Source organism: Amphiura filiformis, chromosome 14 (genome assembly GCF_039555335.1).
Source record: "Amphiura filiformis chromosome 14, Afil_fr2py, whole genome shotgun sequence".
NCBI lineage: Eukaryota > Metazoa > Echinodermata > Ophiuroidea > Amphilepidida > Amphiuridae > Amphiura > Amphiura filiformis.
In genome coordinates, this window is record NC_092641.1 from 9,393,060 (window position 1) to 9,414,360 (window position 21,301).

The following is a 21,301-nucleotide window of genomic DNA, read 5'->3' on the forward strand; positions in this document are numbered from 1 at the left end:
CTAATTAAAGTTGATTAATCTACAAAAGAAAGACAATTTTAAACAAAATTAGCTAATTGATTGGTCAAAGTTGAAGGTTACAGGAAATTGATGAAGCTTAGAAACAGCTCGTCACCACACACTTTGGCACGAAAACACGAGAATTGAATTAGAGGAACGTGGAAATTTACGATTTTAATGTCTACATTGCATAATTTCGTAATATTGAGTACGTCACATTTATGTCTGCCTTCATAATTGATAGTTGATTTAATTTGATTTGCAGCATGAAACTGTAGTAAAAGATATTGTAATTTTAAGCGTACTATAGAATACTATAAATTAACACATGTTGGCTTTCCTCAACGCAAACTTTTAGACTAGGGTTTATTGATTTTATTTTCATAGGTGACTGCACACCCAACACTCTTTGTGCACTCATCTCCTTCAATCCACTCATAAACTGTTGTCCAGTGTCATCATCCACTTCAGATACATCATACTTGACTGAAGTACCAAGTATAGCAAGTGCTTGCGTTGGAGTCACTCAACCGTGTCCCTCATTTGGAGACATTTGAGTAGATTCTATTCTAAATGTTTGCGTTGCTCAGAGCCAGCATGATGATTAAACTCATACTCATAGCACAGTCTGTCCACTTAGAGTTAGAAGTACAAAGTAAATAGACCTCGGAAACTGGAGGTATGAGAATAATTATTTCAGTGCAATGCTTCTTTGGCGCGCCAACTACTGCGCGATTTGTGCACCACGCTCTTTAGTACGCGTCGCGTCGCACTCGCGTATGTGTGACGCAAAGCATCGACCCCCGATGCCACAGATTTGGTTTCTGGTTCTGGTTCAGGTTCAGTCGGAATCACAGTCAAGCTGCATCTTCTCCAACATTCTTTGAAGATTTGGGTGGTCAATGTGCTGTGTGTGTCTCTCGTAACTCGCGGAAGAATAAATTAATTACTAATACATGTAGCTGCTTGAGGTCCTACTTTTGACCCCAACTGGTTCCAGTCTGTAATTGTTCTGGGAATGAAGCTGTATCTGTGGACGTCTTTCTTTACATGTGGCCGGTAGATCTTCTGTGATCCCCTTCTGTTAGCCCTGGTGGTCTTTGTGAGTTGAATGATGCTATCAGCCTTGATCCCCACCTCGTTGTTGATGATTTTGTTCATCATCTGGATTCTTGTTTCTTTCCTCCTGTGTTCTAATGTCTCCCACTTCAGCTCCTCTATCATCTGAGTGACACTATCCCTTTGTTTGTAGTTGTTGAGGCAAAACCTGGCAGCTTTCCTCTGGATTGCTTCTAATGACTGTACATCTCCCTTCCTGTATGGATCCCAGACACTACTTGCATTAGTGGTCGGTTAAAAAATCTTGATGCTTCAAATTTCTTAGGGAACAGGCTTATTTGATGCAGTATGATCTCCTGAGCATTTTGACACCATTTTCATCCAAATCGGCCAAAAAATGAGTTGGTGCCGGCCAAAACAAGTATCTGGACAGGGGGGTCTGTGGGGGGTCTGAAAATCAATATTTTTGACAATAATCATTATTATATGCCTAATTCTGTTAAAGTTGGTGCTGATTTGTATGTAATTGATGTCTAGAATTCCATTTATGAAAGTTGCATAAAAATTGGAGTTGTCGTTTTCTTAAAATGGCTGTTTTACGTCCAAATATGGATGTGAGGGCGATTTTCATAAATCACGCAAACGGTCTTTCAAAAGGAAATTTCAATGATGTATGTATGAAGACAATCATAGTTAGTACCTGCTCAAGAAATTTGAGCGGTTTTCATAGTACGGTTTGATTTTGGGAGCCATTTGAATATTTCATAGAATGCTCCCATTTAACTGTACAGGGTCAATGCACTTTAAAAGCGTATGCTTTCAATGGAAGGCTTCCTGAGAATACGAAAAATAGTACCACGGTCAAACGAAAAGCAATATACTGCCCAAATTTCTTGAGGATATGCCACATGTGATTATCTTCAAACTGGCATCATTAAAATTTCTTGTGAAAAGAACATGTGCATGTTTTATGCAAAGCGCCCTCACATCCATATTTGGACGTTAAACAGCCATTTTAAGAAAACGACAACTCCAATTTTTATGCAACTTTCATAAATGGAATTCTAGACATCATTTACATACAAATCAGCACCAACTTTAACAGAATTAGGCATATAATAATGATTATTGTCAAAAATATTGATTTTCAGACCCCCCTGTCCAAATACTTGTTTTGGCGGCACCAACTCATTTTTGGCCGATTTGGATGAAAATGGTGTCAAAATGCTCAGGAGATCATACTGCATCAAATAAGCCTGTTCCCTAAGAAATATGAAACATCACCCTTTTTAAAAGGCTGTTTAACCTACCCCTACTTGCATACTCCAGTGTTGGTCTCACAAGAGTTTTGTAGGCATTCTCTTTGATCTCCCTTGAACAGTGCCACAAATTCCTCTTAAGGAAGCCAAGGACACGGTTTGCCTTGGCTGTTGTCTTGTTGTAATGAACATTCCATCTCAACTTGCTGTCGAGTTCCACACCTAGGTAAGGATGGGAGTCAACTTCCTTCAGTGTTTCCCCACAGAAAGTGTAGGCCTTGTCAGGTGGTAATTTGCTGTTAGAGATCTTCATAACAGAGCATTTGCTGGGGTTGAAGGACATGGACCAGGTGTTTTGCCATTCTTCTAGCTTGTTTAGATCTTCCTGCAATACTTCAAATTCGCTGTTGATTTCCCGATGCATAAAGTATGCAATCGTCATGCGAAAAAAGTCTTGCAGTACAGCGTAGATTCTCAGGAAGGTCGTTTATGTATATCAGGAAGTCTAGGGGCCTGTCACGGTACCCTGAGGAACACTTGATATGACTTTCTTTGGTTCAGATGTTGCTCCATTACAGACCACCTTCTGTGTCCTGGCAGTAAGAAAGTGCCTCATCCAGTTCAAGATGGGACCTCTTATTCCATGATACTCCAGTTTCCCCAATAGCCTTTCATGAGGGACCTTATCAAAGGCCTTGGCAAAATCAAGGATTGCCATGTGCACTGTTTCACCTCTTTCTATGCTGCTAGTGAGGTCATGAGCTGTAAGAATGAGCTGGGTGACTGTAGAATGTTTCGCCCTGAAGCCATGCTGGGCATCAACCAGTATACTATTAGCCTCCAGATGGTCCATCACATGCGAATGCACGATATGCTCCAACACCTTACTCACAACACTAGTCAGTGACACTCCTCTGTAATTTGCGGGGTCCGATTTATCGCCTTTCTTGAATATGGGACAGATGTTGGCTTCTCTCCTGTTTGTACAAGTGGACAGACTATAGTAACAATGAACATATTAGGGATAAACATGTCATGCCTGTTAAATCGCATAAATGTAACACACCACAGTCAGTCCACACTTAAGTCGCAATTGATATGCATTCATGACATGGATGATACTGCGGAACTTATTGCCTTCATAATGATTCATATTTATTCAGCCCTCGACATTAAAAATAGTACAATTGCAGTTTGCACAATTAAATGTCACATCATTGCAAATACAGGGATTTATACCATGATTACACTTTCGGGGGTCAAAGCTTTTTTATTTTGGCAGGCCAAAAGCATGAAAGGGGGAGGGGAACATATTTTGGCAAGTCAAAGGGGGTGAGGTGCAATTTTTGTTATGTTTGGGCACAGTTTCTATGCCTTAAAAACGTTGAGAACATGTTCAAATTATAATTATATCAATATTGAAAATTTCCTGCTCGCTGGGCTCGCATCATAATATGAGACAATTTATAGATATAAAAGGTAAATACAAATTTGCCATCAATCCGCATCATTTTATATATCAAATTGAAGCCCTTGAGTAAAGAAAGCCAAAACTGAAAAGGTTGTGTGTCATGAATTGGGGGCCAAATGCGTTACATGCTCAAAATTAGAAAAATAATCACGCTTTCACATAAAAATGATTGTAATTCATCTCATGTTTGTCAGAAACCTACAATTTTTATATCATCATAAAGCTGAAAGTGTAAGGAAGACAATTGTTCAACTTTTAAGTTGATATACAGGGTGCCACAAATATTATATAGGGTGGAAAAGTTACATTTTCGTTCAAAAAGTAAAAAAATTGGTTCCTCTCTTTCTCACTAACATAAACACCTGTTCTGCTAAAACCTTTTTACATGTTCTAATAACATTGTAGGCTCTCAAAAAAAGCAAACTTGTAATGATGAGTTATGTAGCCTAACTGAGATACAGGGTGTTTAAAAGTGGTACATAAATTTTTATGATTTTTATGATTTTTATGACATTATCAATTAAAACTTTTTTCCTTCATGTCCTACACAAAAACCAATGGCATATTTGAATTCCTCATCAAATTTCCTTCTAAAAATGATTAACTTTTACAGAAGTAGGGTAACTTCTTCAAGAAATATGACATTCAGAACATTTTGGAGCACAAATGCATGCTTAGTACAGTAACGATAGGCGCCTAGAACCCATGACACAGAATGCAGCACATTAACAACAAATTAAACCAGCTTGGAGTAAAATTGGTCAAGTTACCTACTAGACATAAATACCAAAACAATGGTACATAATCCATCCTAATACCTTGCTGGGTTATGAAGTTACAGTAAAAAATAAATTTGAGAGGCACTGAAAATCAATATTCCCTATACTTTAACACACGCCTCAACCGTGAGGCACTGACCACCACCCTGACTTTGCATCGTTTGAATTGCAATATCTCAAAAAGTAAATACAGTGTGAAGTTTTTACTTTCCACAGTTTTAGGTAGATAAATTAGCAACAAAATGAGACCATTTCTAGTTCAGTAGCCCTCTACATTCTTGAGATCTGGGCCAAAACGTCCTGAATTTTTTTTTTAATGTAACACCACCACCCTTTCCTATACCCCAAATCATAACGCACGACCAAAACCGTTTTGTCGTAGCACTTTCCGTAGCAAAGTTACATCTTGTCAAAGATTGATCATCAAAAATATTCAGCCATTATTTTAAAATGCATCGATATTAAAAAAACAAAACAGCATCTATAGTGCAGCTATGTGGAACTGCTATCACAATCCCTCTAAAATTCCATGTGCGATTCTCTCATCACAAAAATAAATCATATATCTGGGTTAAGTGAATTAACGTGAAGTATACACAACATATTTATGTAGGTTTCCTTGACAAATCTTTTCTTTTAAATTTCTATGTAAATATGTAATTGTGTTTGGGCCCCGTTTTAGGCCAATTTGGCTGACTAGCAAATTGTGTTAACTAAGGTTTGCCTTTCGGGTTTTAAATTTGAATTCCCAAAAATCTTTGTGTGTAAAGGGGGGGAAGATTTTTTTGACATGAGGCCATGCGTTTTGAGTTGGGCCGGTAATGCGTTACATGTTTTCACGAGATGAAAATTGCATGTTTTTTCATTTATATGCATATCTTTCACATATTATACCCAACATAAAAGTATACCGTTACATTTTCTGACTGCAAATGAACCAAGGAATCCAAAAATGCACTTTAAAATGGCACAGGGTGTAACACTAAGGAGTTATGAAACTGAAAATACCAAATATTTTAGGGAAAAAATGTAAAATTTGGCAAATTAAAAAAAGTTGGCTTCACCCACATATTTAAAAGTTCCATATTTGAATTCCTCTCAGTCAGAGCTTTAAATACATATAACATCATAGGGTTCAATAAAATTAAAATGATTTTGCGCCAGCCTCTTTCAAGGGATATTTTCCCATTGACTTCAATGTGTAACCCGAACGGAAAATAAAAATGCAAAATTGCTTCTCAAAGCAAATTAAATTACCAAATGATTGTTTGGCTGTATCTGAAAATCAATATTTCCAACTTCCGACTGCTTTTGCTTGATCACATCACATTTCTCGCTGAACCATATGATTCATGATGGTGTGAAATCTAAATTCAATTAATCATGAACATGTTACACCTTATATGTATGTTTAAAACAACAACAAAAAGAGAAACACTTTTTGATTAATTTGTTTTATAGAGTGAAAGAGGTCTTAAACAAAAAGTGAAGACAGAAAAATGGCTGCAACTTTTTTGGGGCCAAAAATGTCATAAATTCATTTTTCAGTGAAGATAATAAAAGGTAGCAACAAAACCCCACTCACTTGGTGCACAATTAAATTAATCTTTGTTCCAAACAGGGACTGTCTTTTGAAATTTGCAGGAGAGCATTAAATAGCTCTTCTGGGGCCTTCAGGAGGAGCTGTTAATTTATTACAAGTCTGCCCTACCCCAACCCTAAGCCCCATAAACGAGGACTGGACTCAAGTCTAGCAACTTGCACCCTATTCGGTAATTGTACCGCATTTACAATAGACTGTAAGGAGAGAATGGTCAACTAAGGAGTACTAATAATCACTCTCTTATATCAGATTTAATGTAAAGAGATCAGTTGAGTGTGATTGCTCTCGCTCTCCTCAAAAAGGCAGGACCCTGAAAACTTTAAAATAGAGAAATGATCGATTGGATTATACCAAAATGTCTTGGTGGGGACTTACAAGTTTTGGGAATCCTGTATTTCAAGACCCAACTAATCTTGCCTCTTACACTCTCCTTGTTTGTTTTCCTTTTCAGAGAAGTGACAGACTTTGTGTTGATGAAATGGCTTCTTTAGCTATCAGGAGAAATAGTCTTGGAGTGTTCATGCGGAAGTTTCGGAACTGCAGACCGATTGCAACATCAAGTGGTATGGCTCCTGTCATGCTTGGACGGAAAAAACATGTTTTGTACAAGTGTAATGCAGGCCTACCCTTTATGCAAACTTGTTTATCTCACATTTATATGAAGGACCATGAAACAAGTATGCTGGTATGTACCTTGCCCTGGTCATCAGTAAGAAGATACTCTGATATGCAACAAAAACAAAATCACCGATTTGGGACAAAAAGGAAGCAAGATACAAATATGGCTAAACAAAGCGACATTACAATGCCAAAACACCATACCGATAAACTTCAGCTGAGCTTTGATGACGACGATCTTGCTGAGCTTCTCGTTGATACCAAAAATCTTTTGAACACAGATAGTTTCAAACGTGCCGGTGTGACAGGCAAAGAAGCGGAAACAATGCTAGAGAATCTGGTGAAATACTTATGCTTCTGTCAATGTTCACCGGGGAACATTTTGCACACTATTGAGAGTAATCCCGATATAATGCATACACCCTGGCATTCTCTCCAGACAGTAATCTTATTATTAGAAGAAATTGGACTTCGAAGAGGACAGCTCTTGAAAGCTCTAAACGAACATAAACCACTATGGGGTATGGAGTCGGGGACCATACGGAAGCGTCTCGGTCAGCTGCGACAGATAGGATTCAACGATGATCTGAAGAAGGCTGTAGCAAAATGGCCGCAGATTTTGACCATTTCGGGCAAGCAGCTGAACAAAGTTTTTGAAGCACTAAAGCAGTGTGATTTCTCACGACAGGAGATCAAAACGATCATTGCCGATCATCCGTGGGTTTTGAGCGACTCACCACACGATATTGGTAAGCTACAGTTTTTATTGGTGAATTTTTAGCATTCCAGACAGCAATCAATCCTACGCTTTTTTTGGAGAGGTTTTTTATGAAGGATTAATTCCTAAATGAAGTGATGAATTGTGTGGTGATTAAATTATGTCTACATTATAGTGTCCACTTCATGAAGGGCCATTTGAATTGGGGATGGATTTCAACTGGAACATACCATTGCTGAATTTCCTGGTTTGTGGATAGCATGCGATATTTAGGGGGGGCTTTGGGGTGCCAGCCCCGGGGTAAAAGCAGGGGCGGCCAAAATGAAGGGCGGCAGAAGAAGAAGGCGACAAAAGAGGGCGGCAAAAACGAAAGGGCGGCAAAAAGAATTAGTAAATAAAAAGGGCGGAAAAATTTGATAAAGCCTAAAAATTTTGAAAATGTGCTGCTTTTAGTGCGCTAGCGCCTGAAACCCTTTTTTTCAACCTTTTCGGGCTGTTGAGGAAGGGGCGGCAAAATTGAATTTTCTTCAGCCCCCCGGGGTTGGGCGGCCACGGTACGCCACTGGATATGGTAGTGGCTATGGCACTTACATGTATGTAGAGCTAGTATTATAAGGGGCTGTCCATAATTTTCGCCATTTTCACTTACTTACAAAGCGTACGTAACTTTTTACCCCCCTCCTTCCCTCGAGTTATGTACAAATAAAATGGCGAACTTTGATTTCCATGAGCAAAATTGAGATGTTGGGGTTAGAGTTTAGGTTATTGGTTCGATTAGGTTTATGGTTATGGTTATATTAGTGTTCCAGGAGGACAGATGGTTCTGGATTAATGTTTTTACAGATATTAGTTGAGAAATGCTGAAAAAAACTTCATTTTTTAACCATATTTTCATGAAAATGAAAGCCATCAATAAATTAAAATATAGCTTTTAAAAAATGCAGCCCGATTTTCTGCCCGAATCTAAACTAAATGACTAATGCACTCCAAAATCTGTTGAACATACATCCTAGGCCTACTCTCTTTTTCCACTAAGAACCCCCCGAATATCCCTTTGGCATGTTTGGTGTATGTTCTTGCAATTAAACTTGGGGTTTCATGTCTTTTGTCGCAACAGTGACAATCCACATTAGAGCCTTTGCTGCCATTGATCCTAGCGCAGATAGAAAATGCTTTTTTTTAAAAGTATTTTGGTATGAAATAAAGTAAGCATAATGTAAAATATGACCACTGTGCATATTAGACTCAAAATTAAAGAGAAAATCATTGTTTGCATGGCATGTTATAGAAATTGTTAAAACGAGTTGAACAATTTTAGGTCAATTGGTTATAACTTATGAACAAAATATTTGAAAATACCATAATTTTTCACTTCAATTTTTTATATTGCTCAAACAAATCGCCATTTTTCTTACGTAAACATGCCCAGGATTTTTATGCCAAAAAATTATAGACGGCCCCTAAGGAGAACAAACTTGGATAAAATGATTTTTGGCATATTTGTAGGGTTTATGCGTTTCTCAACTTGCACCTAAATGACATTAGCAGAATTTGTTGTATTAATTTGTAAGCCTTGTACATGTAGGTCAACAGTGCAATTTTGACATAAAGTCATAATTATGACTTAAAATCCACCATAGAACTCCATGTTAAACAACCAAAATAGCTAGTGGGGTTTCTTTCACTTAAGGGGGTACTACACCCCTGGCCAATTTTGTGCCTATTTTTGCATTTTTCTCAAAAATTATAACGCATTGGTGACAAGTAAGATGTATATTATAGGGGCAAGGACTACAACTACTGCACTGAAAATTCATCAACTCAAGGCAAGTAGTTATTGATTTATTGATCAAATATTGGTTTTCCCTCATTTTTGACTGTAACTCCACAACTGCTGTCTGTGCTGAAATAAAATTTCCAGTGCAGTAGTTGTAGTCCTTGCCCCTATATAATATACATATCTTACTTGTCAACAATGCTCTCTAATTTTTGAGAAAAATGCAAAAATAGACACAAAATTGGGCAGGGGTGTAGTACCCCCTTAACCTTGTTATTCCGGTTTAAACTAGACAGAAACCCTTCCTGGAAGTTATTACTAACATTATTTCAGCATTTTGGGTAAAGAATAAAAAAATATTAAAATTTGACGGAAATGTAGTTACCCAAATTGAATTTCCATTGTTCTTTGCCCTGCAGTGTGCGTACGCATATCATAGTTTGCTCAGGGCATGTGCATTTTAAATCGCCCACCAGTACAAGATAACAAGAAAGCCATTGAAGAGGACGTGTAGCAGTTTGTTTAAGCGTATTGATAGATCAGTCCCTAGCCTTTGTTGATAATTCATAACCTCATTTAAACGCGATGCGTGCGATCCAGTTACATTTAGTTATTTGTTAAAAGGCGAACGCAAATCGAGGTCATTAATATCTCACAATTGGGAATTGACCGCAAAATGCGTAATTGTTCCAATGTCGCACACAATTGACCGGCGTTTGCGTGTTGTTGTCGCGTCGAACTTCTGCGCTGCCGCTGGCTGCCAGTATTTGGATTAAGCGCGCTACCATATTTGCACAGATTGTGATACGCACTTTTGTTATTGGTGGTCCTGTTTTAGCCTGATCGATTTTTGGAAAGGTAGAAAGGGTAGATTTTTGGAAAGGGTAGATTTTTTTAAAACTTTTGAGCAAAATTTTGTGTTATTTTGTAAGGTGAAGAGATTAAAGTGACGGTTATGGATGAGGTTAATAAATTTGCATCGGTAACTTGTCGGGCATTGTGAAAAATCTAATTATTTTGCTTTGGATCTCGGAATATCCCTCGGTTCCAAAGGCAAAATGTTTAGATTTTTCACAATGCCCTCCAAATAACCAATGCGCAGTTATTAACCTTTAAACAGTGATGTCAAGTGGTCTATAGTCAGTACATTTCTTCTCCTAATTTACATTCATCATTATTTATTACAAATTTGTTTCCCTTTCATCCAGTTGTCCGATTCCAGTATGTTCACTTCTGCATGGGAATCACCGAAGGCAAAGAACTGGTTCACGGCAAGATCTTTCGCTACCCTTTGGACCACACCCGATCCAGACACATTCTGCTTGAGAGAATGGGCATCTTCCGGACTCCGGACAAGCACAAGATTGATAGCGCCAAGAACCCCCAGCTTCAGATGATCATTGATACAACTGATGCGCGATTCTGCAGCAAGGTTGCGGCTGGGATAAGCGTAGAGGACTTTGAGGTCTTTAAGAGGAATTTGAAGGATGAGTTGAAGGAGATGGGTATGGATGATGCTGTAGATGATGATGGATATATCTCACATGATTATGAGTCGGATGAATATAGCGATGATGATGATGATGGTGATGAAGAAGAGTATAGTGATAGTGATGAAGATGAACCAAAGACAAGATATCGTAGGTGATTTGTAATTTGTTGTACATGTTCATTGTGATAGCTAGCCTAAAACTTGTGACGTCTTCACATATTTTTTGTGGGACCTGATGAGAGCACATTAGACTTATCAAATTGCATTTTGAATACAAGGAATATTACTTCGAGGACTGTTAAATATCAAAAATATCAAATTTTAATAATTTGTCATAAAATTTGTATTATATTGCAAATTTAAAAAAGGACATTCCTCTTATTCAGAATGCAATTTCATATCTGATGTGCTCTCAGGTCCCACAAAAATACTGTGCAAACGCTGCTATCTTATTCCGTAATTTGTAACAATATTCTGGGGCAGAATTTCATTGCACAGTGCAAGAATAAAACTTGATTCTCGTAATAGTTAATCGGAAGAATGAAAGGATTTTCACCCAATTTTTTGCTTAACTAGTAAACAAGAAAGTTAACTGAGAATCAGGATTCACACAAATTTGCCAACAAGAATCTTTGTGAGAATCGACTTATGGATTCTTGCCGATTCTAAACCTACATGTAATCTCAACCCTAACCATACTGTAAAAGTAGAAATGTTCGCGAGGTTTTTATTTTTTGCGAGTGGTCAGAAAATCGCATTAGGTTTCTGTTGTATCAAAATCAAAACCGCACACTTTAATTCTCGCACAATTGACAAAATCTTCAAAATCGTGAAAATATCTTCTCGCAAAAATATTGACTTTTACAGTAACCCTAACCAGCTGCAGGTGGCATTGGGCAGCTATTCCAAAAGGATTGCATTGGTCAGTGCCGGTCAGTAATAACCACCAGCAGCCAGCACTCAGGCTGACCAACCGGCACTGAAATAGAGACATTCTATTTTTTGTACCTTCAAAACAGCTGGAAAATGATTCATGAGAATATTTCGGAAAAATTATATGAAAATTTTGCCAGTACCAAATTTAGTCAACCCTTCATTAATTCCAGTTAAAATCCATACACACCCCTATAGAATACATGACCTTAATCTCCCAAACGGGGTGTAGATTTCACCCATTCATGTAAACCCCCATTTGAATTTCACACTCCCTCTGTTGAAGATTAAGGTCATGTCTTCCATAGGGTGTGTATGTATTTCAAATACAATAGCTTAGATTTTAACAGGTTTTTGAGGAGCAAAAGTGAGTATTTTGTCAACTTTGGTTGCATTTGGCAAGACCTCAAATTCCTTCTAGTGGCTGTTGGTCAGTTTGAGTGCTGGTTAGGCAAATGAATAGGTCTTTTTGCCCATTGAGCAGAAAATTTATTTGGATCATACATGTAGGTAGATTTTTATTTATTTATTTATTAAAAGAACCCAAAGCATGCTATTGCTAAAATCCCACTGGAACACACTGAATTTGTGAAAATAGTTCCAACTTTTGTTCTGATGCTTTATTATAGCAAAGTTTGGTGGAATTTATGCTGCAGAATAAAGCATTCGATAATCATGCGGTGGCATTTAACATTTTACATTATATACCTCGTATATAGATTCCTGTGACTGTCATCTGATTGGTTAAAAGTGGGGGCATTGTTTTAACTATTTAACTATGAGAGAATTTCATCAAAATGAACTGGACCGGTCATGGAAATGAACTATGGACCGGTCATGGAAACGAACTATGGACCAATCATGGAAACGAACTATGGACCGGTTATGTCCCGATCTAACTCAACGCGCTCGCAATAGCGGAGTTTGCATATAACCCATGCGGCGTCGATGTGCTGCCTGCCATTGGTGACGCGATTGATAAGTCATGAAACTTTATTTGTAAATTAACCAATCATGACAAAAATCTATATTATTCGGTATATAAAACAAATATTGACTGTTTTATTTGGGTCATGGTTAAAATTATGATAAGGATAATGAGTGCAGTGCATTAGTGAAGATAATCGCATGCGCCGTGGAGTTATTGCATTTAGCTCGAGAGCCGATAGGCTCGAGAGTTAAATGCAATAACTCCATGGCAAGTGAGATTATCTTGACGAATGCATTTGCACGAGTACATTATCCGTCATATACTTTGAGTGTATTAAAACAATAGGCAATATTAATTGCTGCATTCATTAGTTTGAATATTAGGTAAAATATCTTAAATTTTAAAAACACCGTCAGGTCATTGACCAGGTAGCATTTACTAGTAACTGGTCAAGAAAATCAATCACTGTATAAGTTAGCTATCGATGGGATCGATTGCGCCATACGTCATACTTTAGTAACTTATTTACGCATGGTTTGTAACCAATTGACTTTATGTTGTGATCATTTAATATCGTGGTTCCGAACACAGAGAGCAGTGAAGCAGTTGACCTGGAAACAATCGATTTTGAACACTTTTAAAACTGGATCTTCGCCGGGGATCTTCGTCTAATCAAATACTTGTAACTTTACTTCTTGAGGTCACCTTGGATTCAATGGGGTATCATAATATGCAGGCTTATAGAAAGTGCATTAACCCTAACAAGGAACATGCTATTTTGCTATCGGGAGGCAGAGAAGGAACGAAAAAGGAGAGAAGATGAAGAAAGTTTTCACTTGGCACCTGGGACCCCTCGGGTGCCACGCACACGATCACCGACCTCATGCCACCAACCAATTTTTTTTTGCCTAAAGGAAATGTTATTTGTGCCAAGACTTTCTGAATTCATTTTGAATTGAAATTATTCATTTTAATAAATATTGCAAAGGACAACTGATAAATAAATATGCACTCAACGTAAACAAGCAATATAAAAGAGTACTATCGAGTTGTTTATTCAAGTTTATACAAATAGTAAGCCTACTTTATAGTAAGCCATATATAATTTCAAATGATATACTGAAACATACATGTAATAAATATACTATACTATATTATACTGTACTATATTATACTATACTACATGTAATATAATATACTATACCATTGTTACTTTTATATTGATGTTTACACAAAATATTAATAAAGGTTTTTGAGGACACAAAATATTAATAAACTGATTAATAAACATGTTAAGTGTGCATCCCTTAAAATTTACTCATGTGTGAGGTACATGTAGAATCAAATAAAACAACCTGTTTTGTTTTGTTTTTAATACCTATTACCTACACAATACATATTTCATCACTGGCTATATATTAAAGGCACTTTTTTTGGTTTAGTAATTAAGTCTTCATGTTAGGCTTTATAAGCACAAAAAAGATGTATGAAAAGGTGGTATCATAGTCAGGTTGTGGTATCTTTCCCACTCCAATTCATTGTATCGGCCTTGATTTGGTAAAACGATCTAACTTGACATTTTGAGATAAATCCATATCTTGGGTAATGTGAGGGCACTCTTTCCATTGGTGACATCCTCAAATCACCACCATGCTTCATTTTGAAGATAGCAGAACCTATCTTGACACTTTTTTGTCACTTTGTGTATTATTTAATGTGGTAAAATGAGCTGTCTCAAAGTTAGATCATTTTACCACATTAGCCAAGACCCTCTAGAGAGCGTCAGATAAACCCTAACGCATTGATGATAACACTGCAAAATAACCTCAAGATCTCAAGATAGATCATTTTACCAAATTAATGAGTCTCGCTATGTTTATTTTTGTTACGAGGTAAAACAATGTAAAACAATCTAACTTTCTAAAAATGGTTGTCATTTCAAAATTACTCAACCAAATTAGCCAAATTTGTGCAAATAAAAAGATTTTTATATTTTCTAAGATATTAGATGTGTTTAATAATTTATTTTATTCAAAGAGAAAAACGTCAAGTGTTCAAACTTAAAAGCTGTTTTTCTCGAAACATCAATTTTTCAAGTTAGATCATTTTACCAAATCTGGGCCGACTATGCTTCACATACTGTCATATCTCTAAAGGCTGCCTTTTGTGATATTTGTATAATTGTTATCTAATTTTCATCTAATTGTGACGAGATATGCTGCAAAATTAACATTATATATTAATTTTGAGGTATTGTCGCAATATTACAATCTCATTGTATTTAAACGAAAGAAAGTAAGAAAATTATACAATAGCAATGAGAGATATTTTCTTTATTTATTTGAGATATCTTTTAATTTCATAGCATTCTTTAATTACTGATCAATGGAAAATTGTTGAGTCAATTGCTCAAGTAAAAATTAGGCCCAAAAAAAAAATTTGTTCGTTTGTCCACGTCCGACCGACCGTGTACTCTGGTCCCGACCGTGTCTTTTTTTTTTTTTTTTAAATTTATGTTGAATGTGCTAATAAAACAGTGGTTAGTATAAATTTAAAGAAAGAAAATGTAAAGAAAATGAACAGTATAACATGCAGAACCATCTCAAGAGTTAAACCAGTAAAATGCTGTGTGTTTTGACTTATTTACCAGTCTTCAAATTGCCAGTTTCAAGTGCAATATCTGTATAAAAAAAAAAAAAAAATCCGACCTACTGACCCAACTGTTTCATAAGCCTCTATGGACAAACAAACCTTTTTTGGCCTAAGTAGGGTCTGGCCTTTTTTTGCAATGACCTTAAAAATCACTAAAATCTGTAAACAGTTTGCAATATTTTGAAATACAAAATAAATTCCTTCAATTGTCAAAATTTGGATTGATCAGCATTCATTTGTACAGGAATATTTTTTCTCCAATCAAAATCTGAGTCTGTTGGGCCCATAGAACAGTGTTAGAATATTATAGTATTAATCAAAAAAATTTACATTATAAGTACTACAAGTCTTTGGTACATTAATAAAATAATTAAAATTACAATTAAAATATTTTTAAAAAAATAATAAAATAAAGAAATATATTGTTTATGTAAGAAGTAGATGTATCAGAGACAGCTATGCAGTGCTCAATACCAATAAATGGTAGAGCCAGTTTAACTTTAAACACAGATTTTGTTACATTTAATTCACTACACCGTGTTTCACCTGAAGATCACCATTGCATGAAGCCCAGCGCTGAAATGTAATAAGATGTGTTTAAATTGTTCATGTAGGCCCTAATATTTATTTCAGTGTACATTATTTTATTTTAATATTGCAAATAATTAGTTTTACTTAAATATAATTTTGCAGGTACAGTAGAAACTTATCAACAATCTGTTAACACAAAATTACTGAAAACACACAATGTCCCAAGCAAAAATATTTTATACATTATAAAAGACATGATTATACAAAATCCTGCTGACATAAACTAAAATCTGACAAATTTGTCTTAACAAGGTTCCTCTGTAAAGATCAGTTTCAAAAAATAAATTTCAATTATTTACATACATAAGGAATGTGTAATTACAAGAAGCTCCAAAGAGAAAATATTTAAGGGATGAAATCAAAACTAGACAACCGGTTCCGTCGGCTTTCTATTGTTCTAAACAACCGCCGGTCAAGTTTTGATTTCATCCCTAAGAGTTCATGGCAAACTTTGATTTTGTGCTTGTTTGCATTTTGATTGTAATGCATTTTGCAAATCATGCGCAACAAACACTAAATGCATAAAACTTTGTGACACTCGAGCTTAAAGATGAAAATTATCGTTCATTGCAGGCTATTTTGTTGATGGATGTAAACTATTTTGGTCTCCATCTGTGACAAACCAATACAGTGGATGTACCATACTCAGTGGCGGCACCAGGAATTTTTTTTTTGGGGGTGGGGGAGAGGGGCATGGGGGGAGAGGGGCATGGGGGGGGGGGGAAAAGTGAATTTGGGGGAGGCAAAATCAACAAATGTTGCCCAAAATTGCCTCAAAAATTTGAAATTTGTGTGATTTTGGCCTCAAAAGTGGTAGGGGGCAAGAAAAATATTTTTTTTGGGGGGGATGCCCTATCCCCCTCCCCGATAGCACTGCCACTGACCATAATGTACGCACTGTATTATTCCAAGTCTGAACTCTATAAGTCTTCTTATCTCTTTGGGAAACTCACACATTAAAGAACAAGACAAACCATTTTACCGACATAATAAAGAAAAAGCACACAATGGGTCAAAATGGGTAAATATATGATAGGAGTGTGGAACACACACACATTTGAAAACACCGTGTGTGTATTATGTGATGCGATCAAGCTATGATGTCGATCCAAATCATAATTCAGTTTTCAATTTCATTACATGAGCCATTCTGCTAAAATCCCCATCATAATAGGCTTATGGTTCCAGAGATAGGGTCATTTTAGTAAAAAATAAAATATTAAGAAAGTTGATTACTATTGTTGCCAATATCAATATTCCTGACATCGAGCCGATTTGGACCAGGAGCCACACATTTGGAAAAAGCGGCTCCTGGTTCTGTGATAATCTAGTGAACCAGGAGCCATTTTTAAAGACCTAGGAGTCATTTAAATTTTAATCGTACACATTAGACACAAAAAACGATTTAACTACCAGGCTCTATTTGGAAAAAAATGTAGAGCCTGGTTCACATGATTATGGTGTGGACCAGGAGCCAAAATGCCATGACCATTGGGTAAATGGCTCCTGGGTGCCTGGTTATTTCGAGGCCTGCCTGACATCCGACTCATTTTGCTTGATCGCATTACATATGTGGAGTGTAATTAGACACTTTTAACACACTGTGCTAGTATGAAAATTGTTCCTGATTGGCTTGGTGGTTCTACAATGTAAGATTGTATGAATTAGCATTAATACATTCCTGGAACCAAGTAGTCAATAAGAAAAAACCAATAACCACAAGTGTGTGGAAAGTGTTTAAACCTATAATCATAATGTGATAACCATATGGTGGCTGCAATGGGCTATTCCAATTAAAATCCACACTACCCTTGTGGAAGATTTAGCTAAAGTCTTCCACAGAGGGAGTATGAGTTTCTAATAGAATAGATAATTGGGTAACTTCCATTTGAAATATTCACTCCAGTTGAGGAAGATATAGGTAAAGCCATAATACAGGGAGTATGAGTTTCAAAATAATTAACCCTGGCCAATTCCATTTTAAAATTTCCAAAATCTTCCACAGGAGTAGTGTGGATTTCAACTGGAATAGCCAAATACTGCCTACACTTTCTTCAAATCTCTTTGACTGAAAATCTCAATTTAAAAAAAAGCGTAGTGATTTAAAGTGCGCTACGCACAGGCACAACGCCTAGACGTTGATCCACAAGCCTCGGCACACTTTACAGGTTAATGATTAATTTCTGGACGTTGCAAAGATTTGTAGAGAAGCTCTCTAGTTCTGATGAAGAGGCTAAGTTAGAAAATAATCCTAAATAACCAGAGGTACCACCCCCTACCAATAGCCTACAAAAAGTTAATTGGGTTCATCGCCTAGATCATGTGACCTAATTTGCGTTAATATCATCCAGTACTACAAGCCAATATCAGCAGTGCTGAAGAACTGTTGATCGGATGAGCCACAAAAAGTTCGCATGATTTCAAATTACCTTGCTTGCTTGCTATTGTGGAAAAAAAGTCTTTTAAAATTAAATCCAAAATAACCTTTCTCTGTTGTCTTCTACTCGTCAGAGGAGGATGGTTTCTCTGCTATCATTTGGTATCCAAGGTTTATAAAGCTGGTGCAATGCAACTTTAAGCCTTAGTCCAAGCCGGGTCATACACGACAGGGAAGAACTGCCCTACCAACTTCTCTCCCTGAAAGTGAGAATACATAAGGAAACAAGTTATAAGTTATTATAATTGTGCCTATCCACCACAAACTGGTCGTAAAGTCGGCATTTTCCATTTTGAGATACAATCAAAAACAGTATTTGGATTTCTATGTAAAATTAAGAAATTTGACCTTTGATGAACCATAACTTCACTTCCAGATGTCCGATGAAGCTGGTTGAGGTGTCATTTTAAAGCTGAAAGTACATTGTTACAAAATCTGCAATAAACAGAAAATGGTCTAGGGCCGACTCTACTACCACTTCGTGGTGGATGGTCACAATTATTCACTACAGCTCCCCCTCTTATGGGTAAATGTTTTGATAAATTCTCAATATTTTGAACCAAGGTATTTACAGAATGAAAAATGATTTGTATAATATTTTTAATTAAATTGTGGAAATTTTAAACAAATTATTTCCCATGGCAGCTTGTAGTAAGTAGACTAGTAACACAAATGAACATATGGGTATGCTGCCCTGGAAAGACCCGTTTTTGGACTGTGCAGTCAGCTCCGAAAGAATTTTACCAAAACAGAGCACTGAAAGACCTAAAGATCTATCAGGCCCCAAAATTGCTCATTCCTTGCATTTCTTTCAGAGTTTTTTTTTTTTAATTTTGACTGTTCGCAGCTCCGAAAGACACATTTTTACCTTTTCACAGCTCCAAAAGACCCGCTTTATCAGTATGCCATCAGCTCCCAAAGACTGGGGAAGCATACCCACCAAAAGTTTATGATGTGCTCCCTCAGGGGGCCTTTCCGAGTAGAAACGGTAATATGCACATCCTCCCTCTCAGCATGAAGCTAATCATCAAGTCATGTGACACTAGAACCACTAGCGGTCACATGACTAATACAGAATAAACCATTGACTCTTAAGGCTTGTGAATGCAAACCGCAGGCTACCACAGCTCTGAACAGCAATAATTGTGTAAGATGTACATGTAAGTTAAAACTTCCGGATTCCTTGTACTTAGTAATAATCACCTTTTTGTATGCTGGTAGTCCCTTCAGTAGTGGCTCATTGTCATTGCTGACTGTACCATCTGCAAAATAGTTGACTACACATGCTCTCCTGGGGTGCTCTGACCTAGGAATGAATGGTACCAAATGTTTGTTAAGTTTGAAAGCTTAAAATAGGGATGACCAATGAACCATCAACATGATTAGAACGCTCCCATAGACATGCAGGGAGCTCAACTGTGCACTGCTTGCACAGACATTTCTAAATTGATCTCATTCTTTTATTTTTCAATATTTTTTTGTACAAATTGGGGAAGTGAATACCAATTATATTTTGTAACTATCTTGCAAATTACAGCAACACAACTTATTTTATTTTCCTGTAAGTGCGAGTCAAAATTGTTCCATCGCCACAGTGTGTTTAATTGCCAGTGTCTAAGTTCAGCACTGCTCAAGAATGGCACAAAATATTCATGTCAATATAATTTCAGGTGAAAAACGTGGCCTACTGAGCTGTAATTTGGCAGAGTTGCCAGTAATACCTCTATCATACCCTCTGTAAAAAGGAAAAAAAATTGAACAAGTAGATCTCGAGTTACAAATTAAATCACCAGCTTCCCTTTGGAATTTCTATACTCCTTTCGAATCATGCTAAGAAGACACCTTTCTAAACATAAAGTTGAATCCAAACCCATGAATATATCAGTTGAATCCAAACCCATGAATATATCAGTTGAATCCAAACCCATGAATATATCATGTGGCGTGCCTCAAGGTAGTATATTAGGCCCACTGCTCTTCCTGTGTTATGTTAACGATATGTCATCAAGTGTTAACTGTAATCTTTTGTTATATGCTGACGACAGTGCGCTATTCACATCCCATAAAGACCCTAAAGTAATTTCCGATACCTTAAGTAGAGAACTTGAGTCTTGCAGACAGTGGCTGATTGACAACAAATTGTCACTACACCTTGGCAAAACAGAATCTATTCTTTTTGGTTCCAAAATCAGACTGAGCAGGGTGGACAAATTTGAAGTTTCTTGTGATGGTAAAATTATTAATCCCACCAACTCTGTCAAGTACCTTGGGATTACTCTTGATGATGATCTAAGTGGTGAAAGTATTGCAAAGTCAGTAATCAAAAAAGTATGTAGTAGACTAAGTTTCTTATATAGGCAAGGTCACTTTTTAAATGAACAAACCCGGAAGACCCTTTGCACTGCCCTTATACAATGCCATTTTGATTATTGTTGCTCTTCATGGTTTTCTGCACTTTCTGTAAAGCTAAAAAAGAAGCTGCAAGTAATGCAAAACAAAATGATTCGCTTCATATTGAAGCTAGAGCCCAGGTCCCATATTGGTGTTGAACAATTTAAGAAGTTGGATATGCTGAAAGTTGAAGACAGAGTTAAACAACTCAAACTCAATCATGTTTTTAAAATCTACAATGATATTGCACCAGAGTACCTAAATTCTCATTTTGTGAAATTTTCTCAGACTCACAATTACTTTACCAGGGGGCGTGCAACAAATTTTTTGGTACCAAAAGCCAAGGGCCAGAAGTGTAATACCTTCTTTTTTACTGGTGTCCAGGAATGGAATTTGCTTCCAATTGATGTTAAACAATCCACAACTCATTCACAGTTCAAAAAGGCAGTTAAAAGCCACTTTTTATCTTGAATTGAATCTGTTTTTATCATAATTATGCGATTTTGTCATATGCAGTTGTTTCATCAAATGTGCAATCATTTTTATGTATTTAATGTTTTTATTGTTTAACATCAATTGGAATTTTATAA

The 21,301-nt window shown here is 36.7% G+C and overlaps 3 protein-coding genes across 3 annotated transcripts in view; 1 reads left to right on the top strand and 2 right to left on the bottom strand.

Annotated features, from left to right (window-relative positions):
* Positions 1 to 110: 110 nt before the first annotated feature.
* LOC140169662 (uncharacterized) lies at positions 111 to 12,790 on the top strand. Its single transcript, XM_072192948.1, has 3 exons — positions 111 to 208; positions 6,623 to 7,538; positions 10,493 to 12,790. The coding sequence occupies exons 2-3, from the start codon at positions 6,650 to 6,652 to the stop codon at positions 10,930 to 10,932; spliced, it is 1,329 nt and encodes a 442-aa protein (XP_072049049.1). The 5' UTR covers positions 111 to 208; positions 6,623 to 6,649; the 3' UTR covers positions 10,933 to 12,790.
* On the bottom strand, positions 943 to 2,760 carry LOC140169170 (uncharacterized). The gene is made up of 2 exons (XM_072192427.1): positions 2,384 to 2,760; positions 943 to 1,315 (listed from the first exon to the last, which is right to left on the bottom strand). The coding sequence occupies exons 1-2, from the start codon at positions 2,758 to 2,760 to the stop codon at positions 943 to 945; spliced, it is 750 nt and encodes a 249-aa protein (XP_072048528.1).
* Positions 12,791 to 16,624: 3,834 nt separating the features above from the next.
* The window catches only part of LOC140169663 (phytanoyl-CoA dioxygenase domain-containing protein 1 homolog), a 50,969-nt gene continuing 46,292 nt past the window's right edge, over positions 16,625 to 21,301 (bottom strand). Inside the window, exons 9-10 of the mRNA XM_072192949.1 lie at positions 19,524 to 19,626; positions 16,625 to 18,520 (exon numbers count right to left, since the gene is read on the bottom strand). Of these exons, the coding sequence (XP_072049050.1) occupies positions 18,458 to 18,520; positions 19,524 to 19,626 (166 nt within the window). The 3' untranslated portion in view covers positions 16,625 to 18,457. The remainder of the gene's footprint in view (positions 18,521 to 19,523; positions 19,627 to 21,301) is intronic.

Coding starts and splice junctions, on each gene's coding strand:
- LOC140169662 (XM_072192948.1), top strand. CDS start 6,650: ATGGCTTCTTTAGCTATCAGGAGAAATAGTCTTGGAGTGTTCATGCGG. Junction 7,539..10,492: donor CGACTCACCACACGATATTG/GTAAGCTACAGT, acceptor CCTTTCATCCAG/TTGTCCGATTCCAGTATGTT.
- LOC140169170 (XM_072192427.1), bottom strand. CDS start 2,760: ATGACGATTGCATACTTTATGCATCGGGAAATCAACAGCGAATTTGAA. Junction 1,316..2,383: donor CTTGTGAGACCAACACTGGA/GTATGCAAGTAG, acceptor GGATCCATACAG/GAAGGGAGATGTACAGTCAT.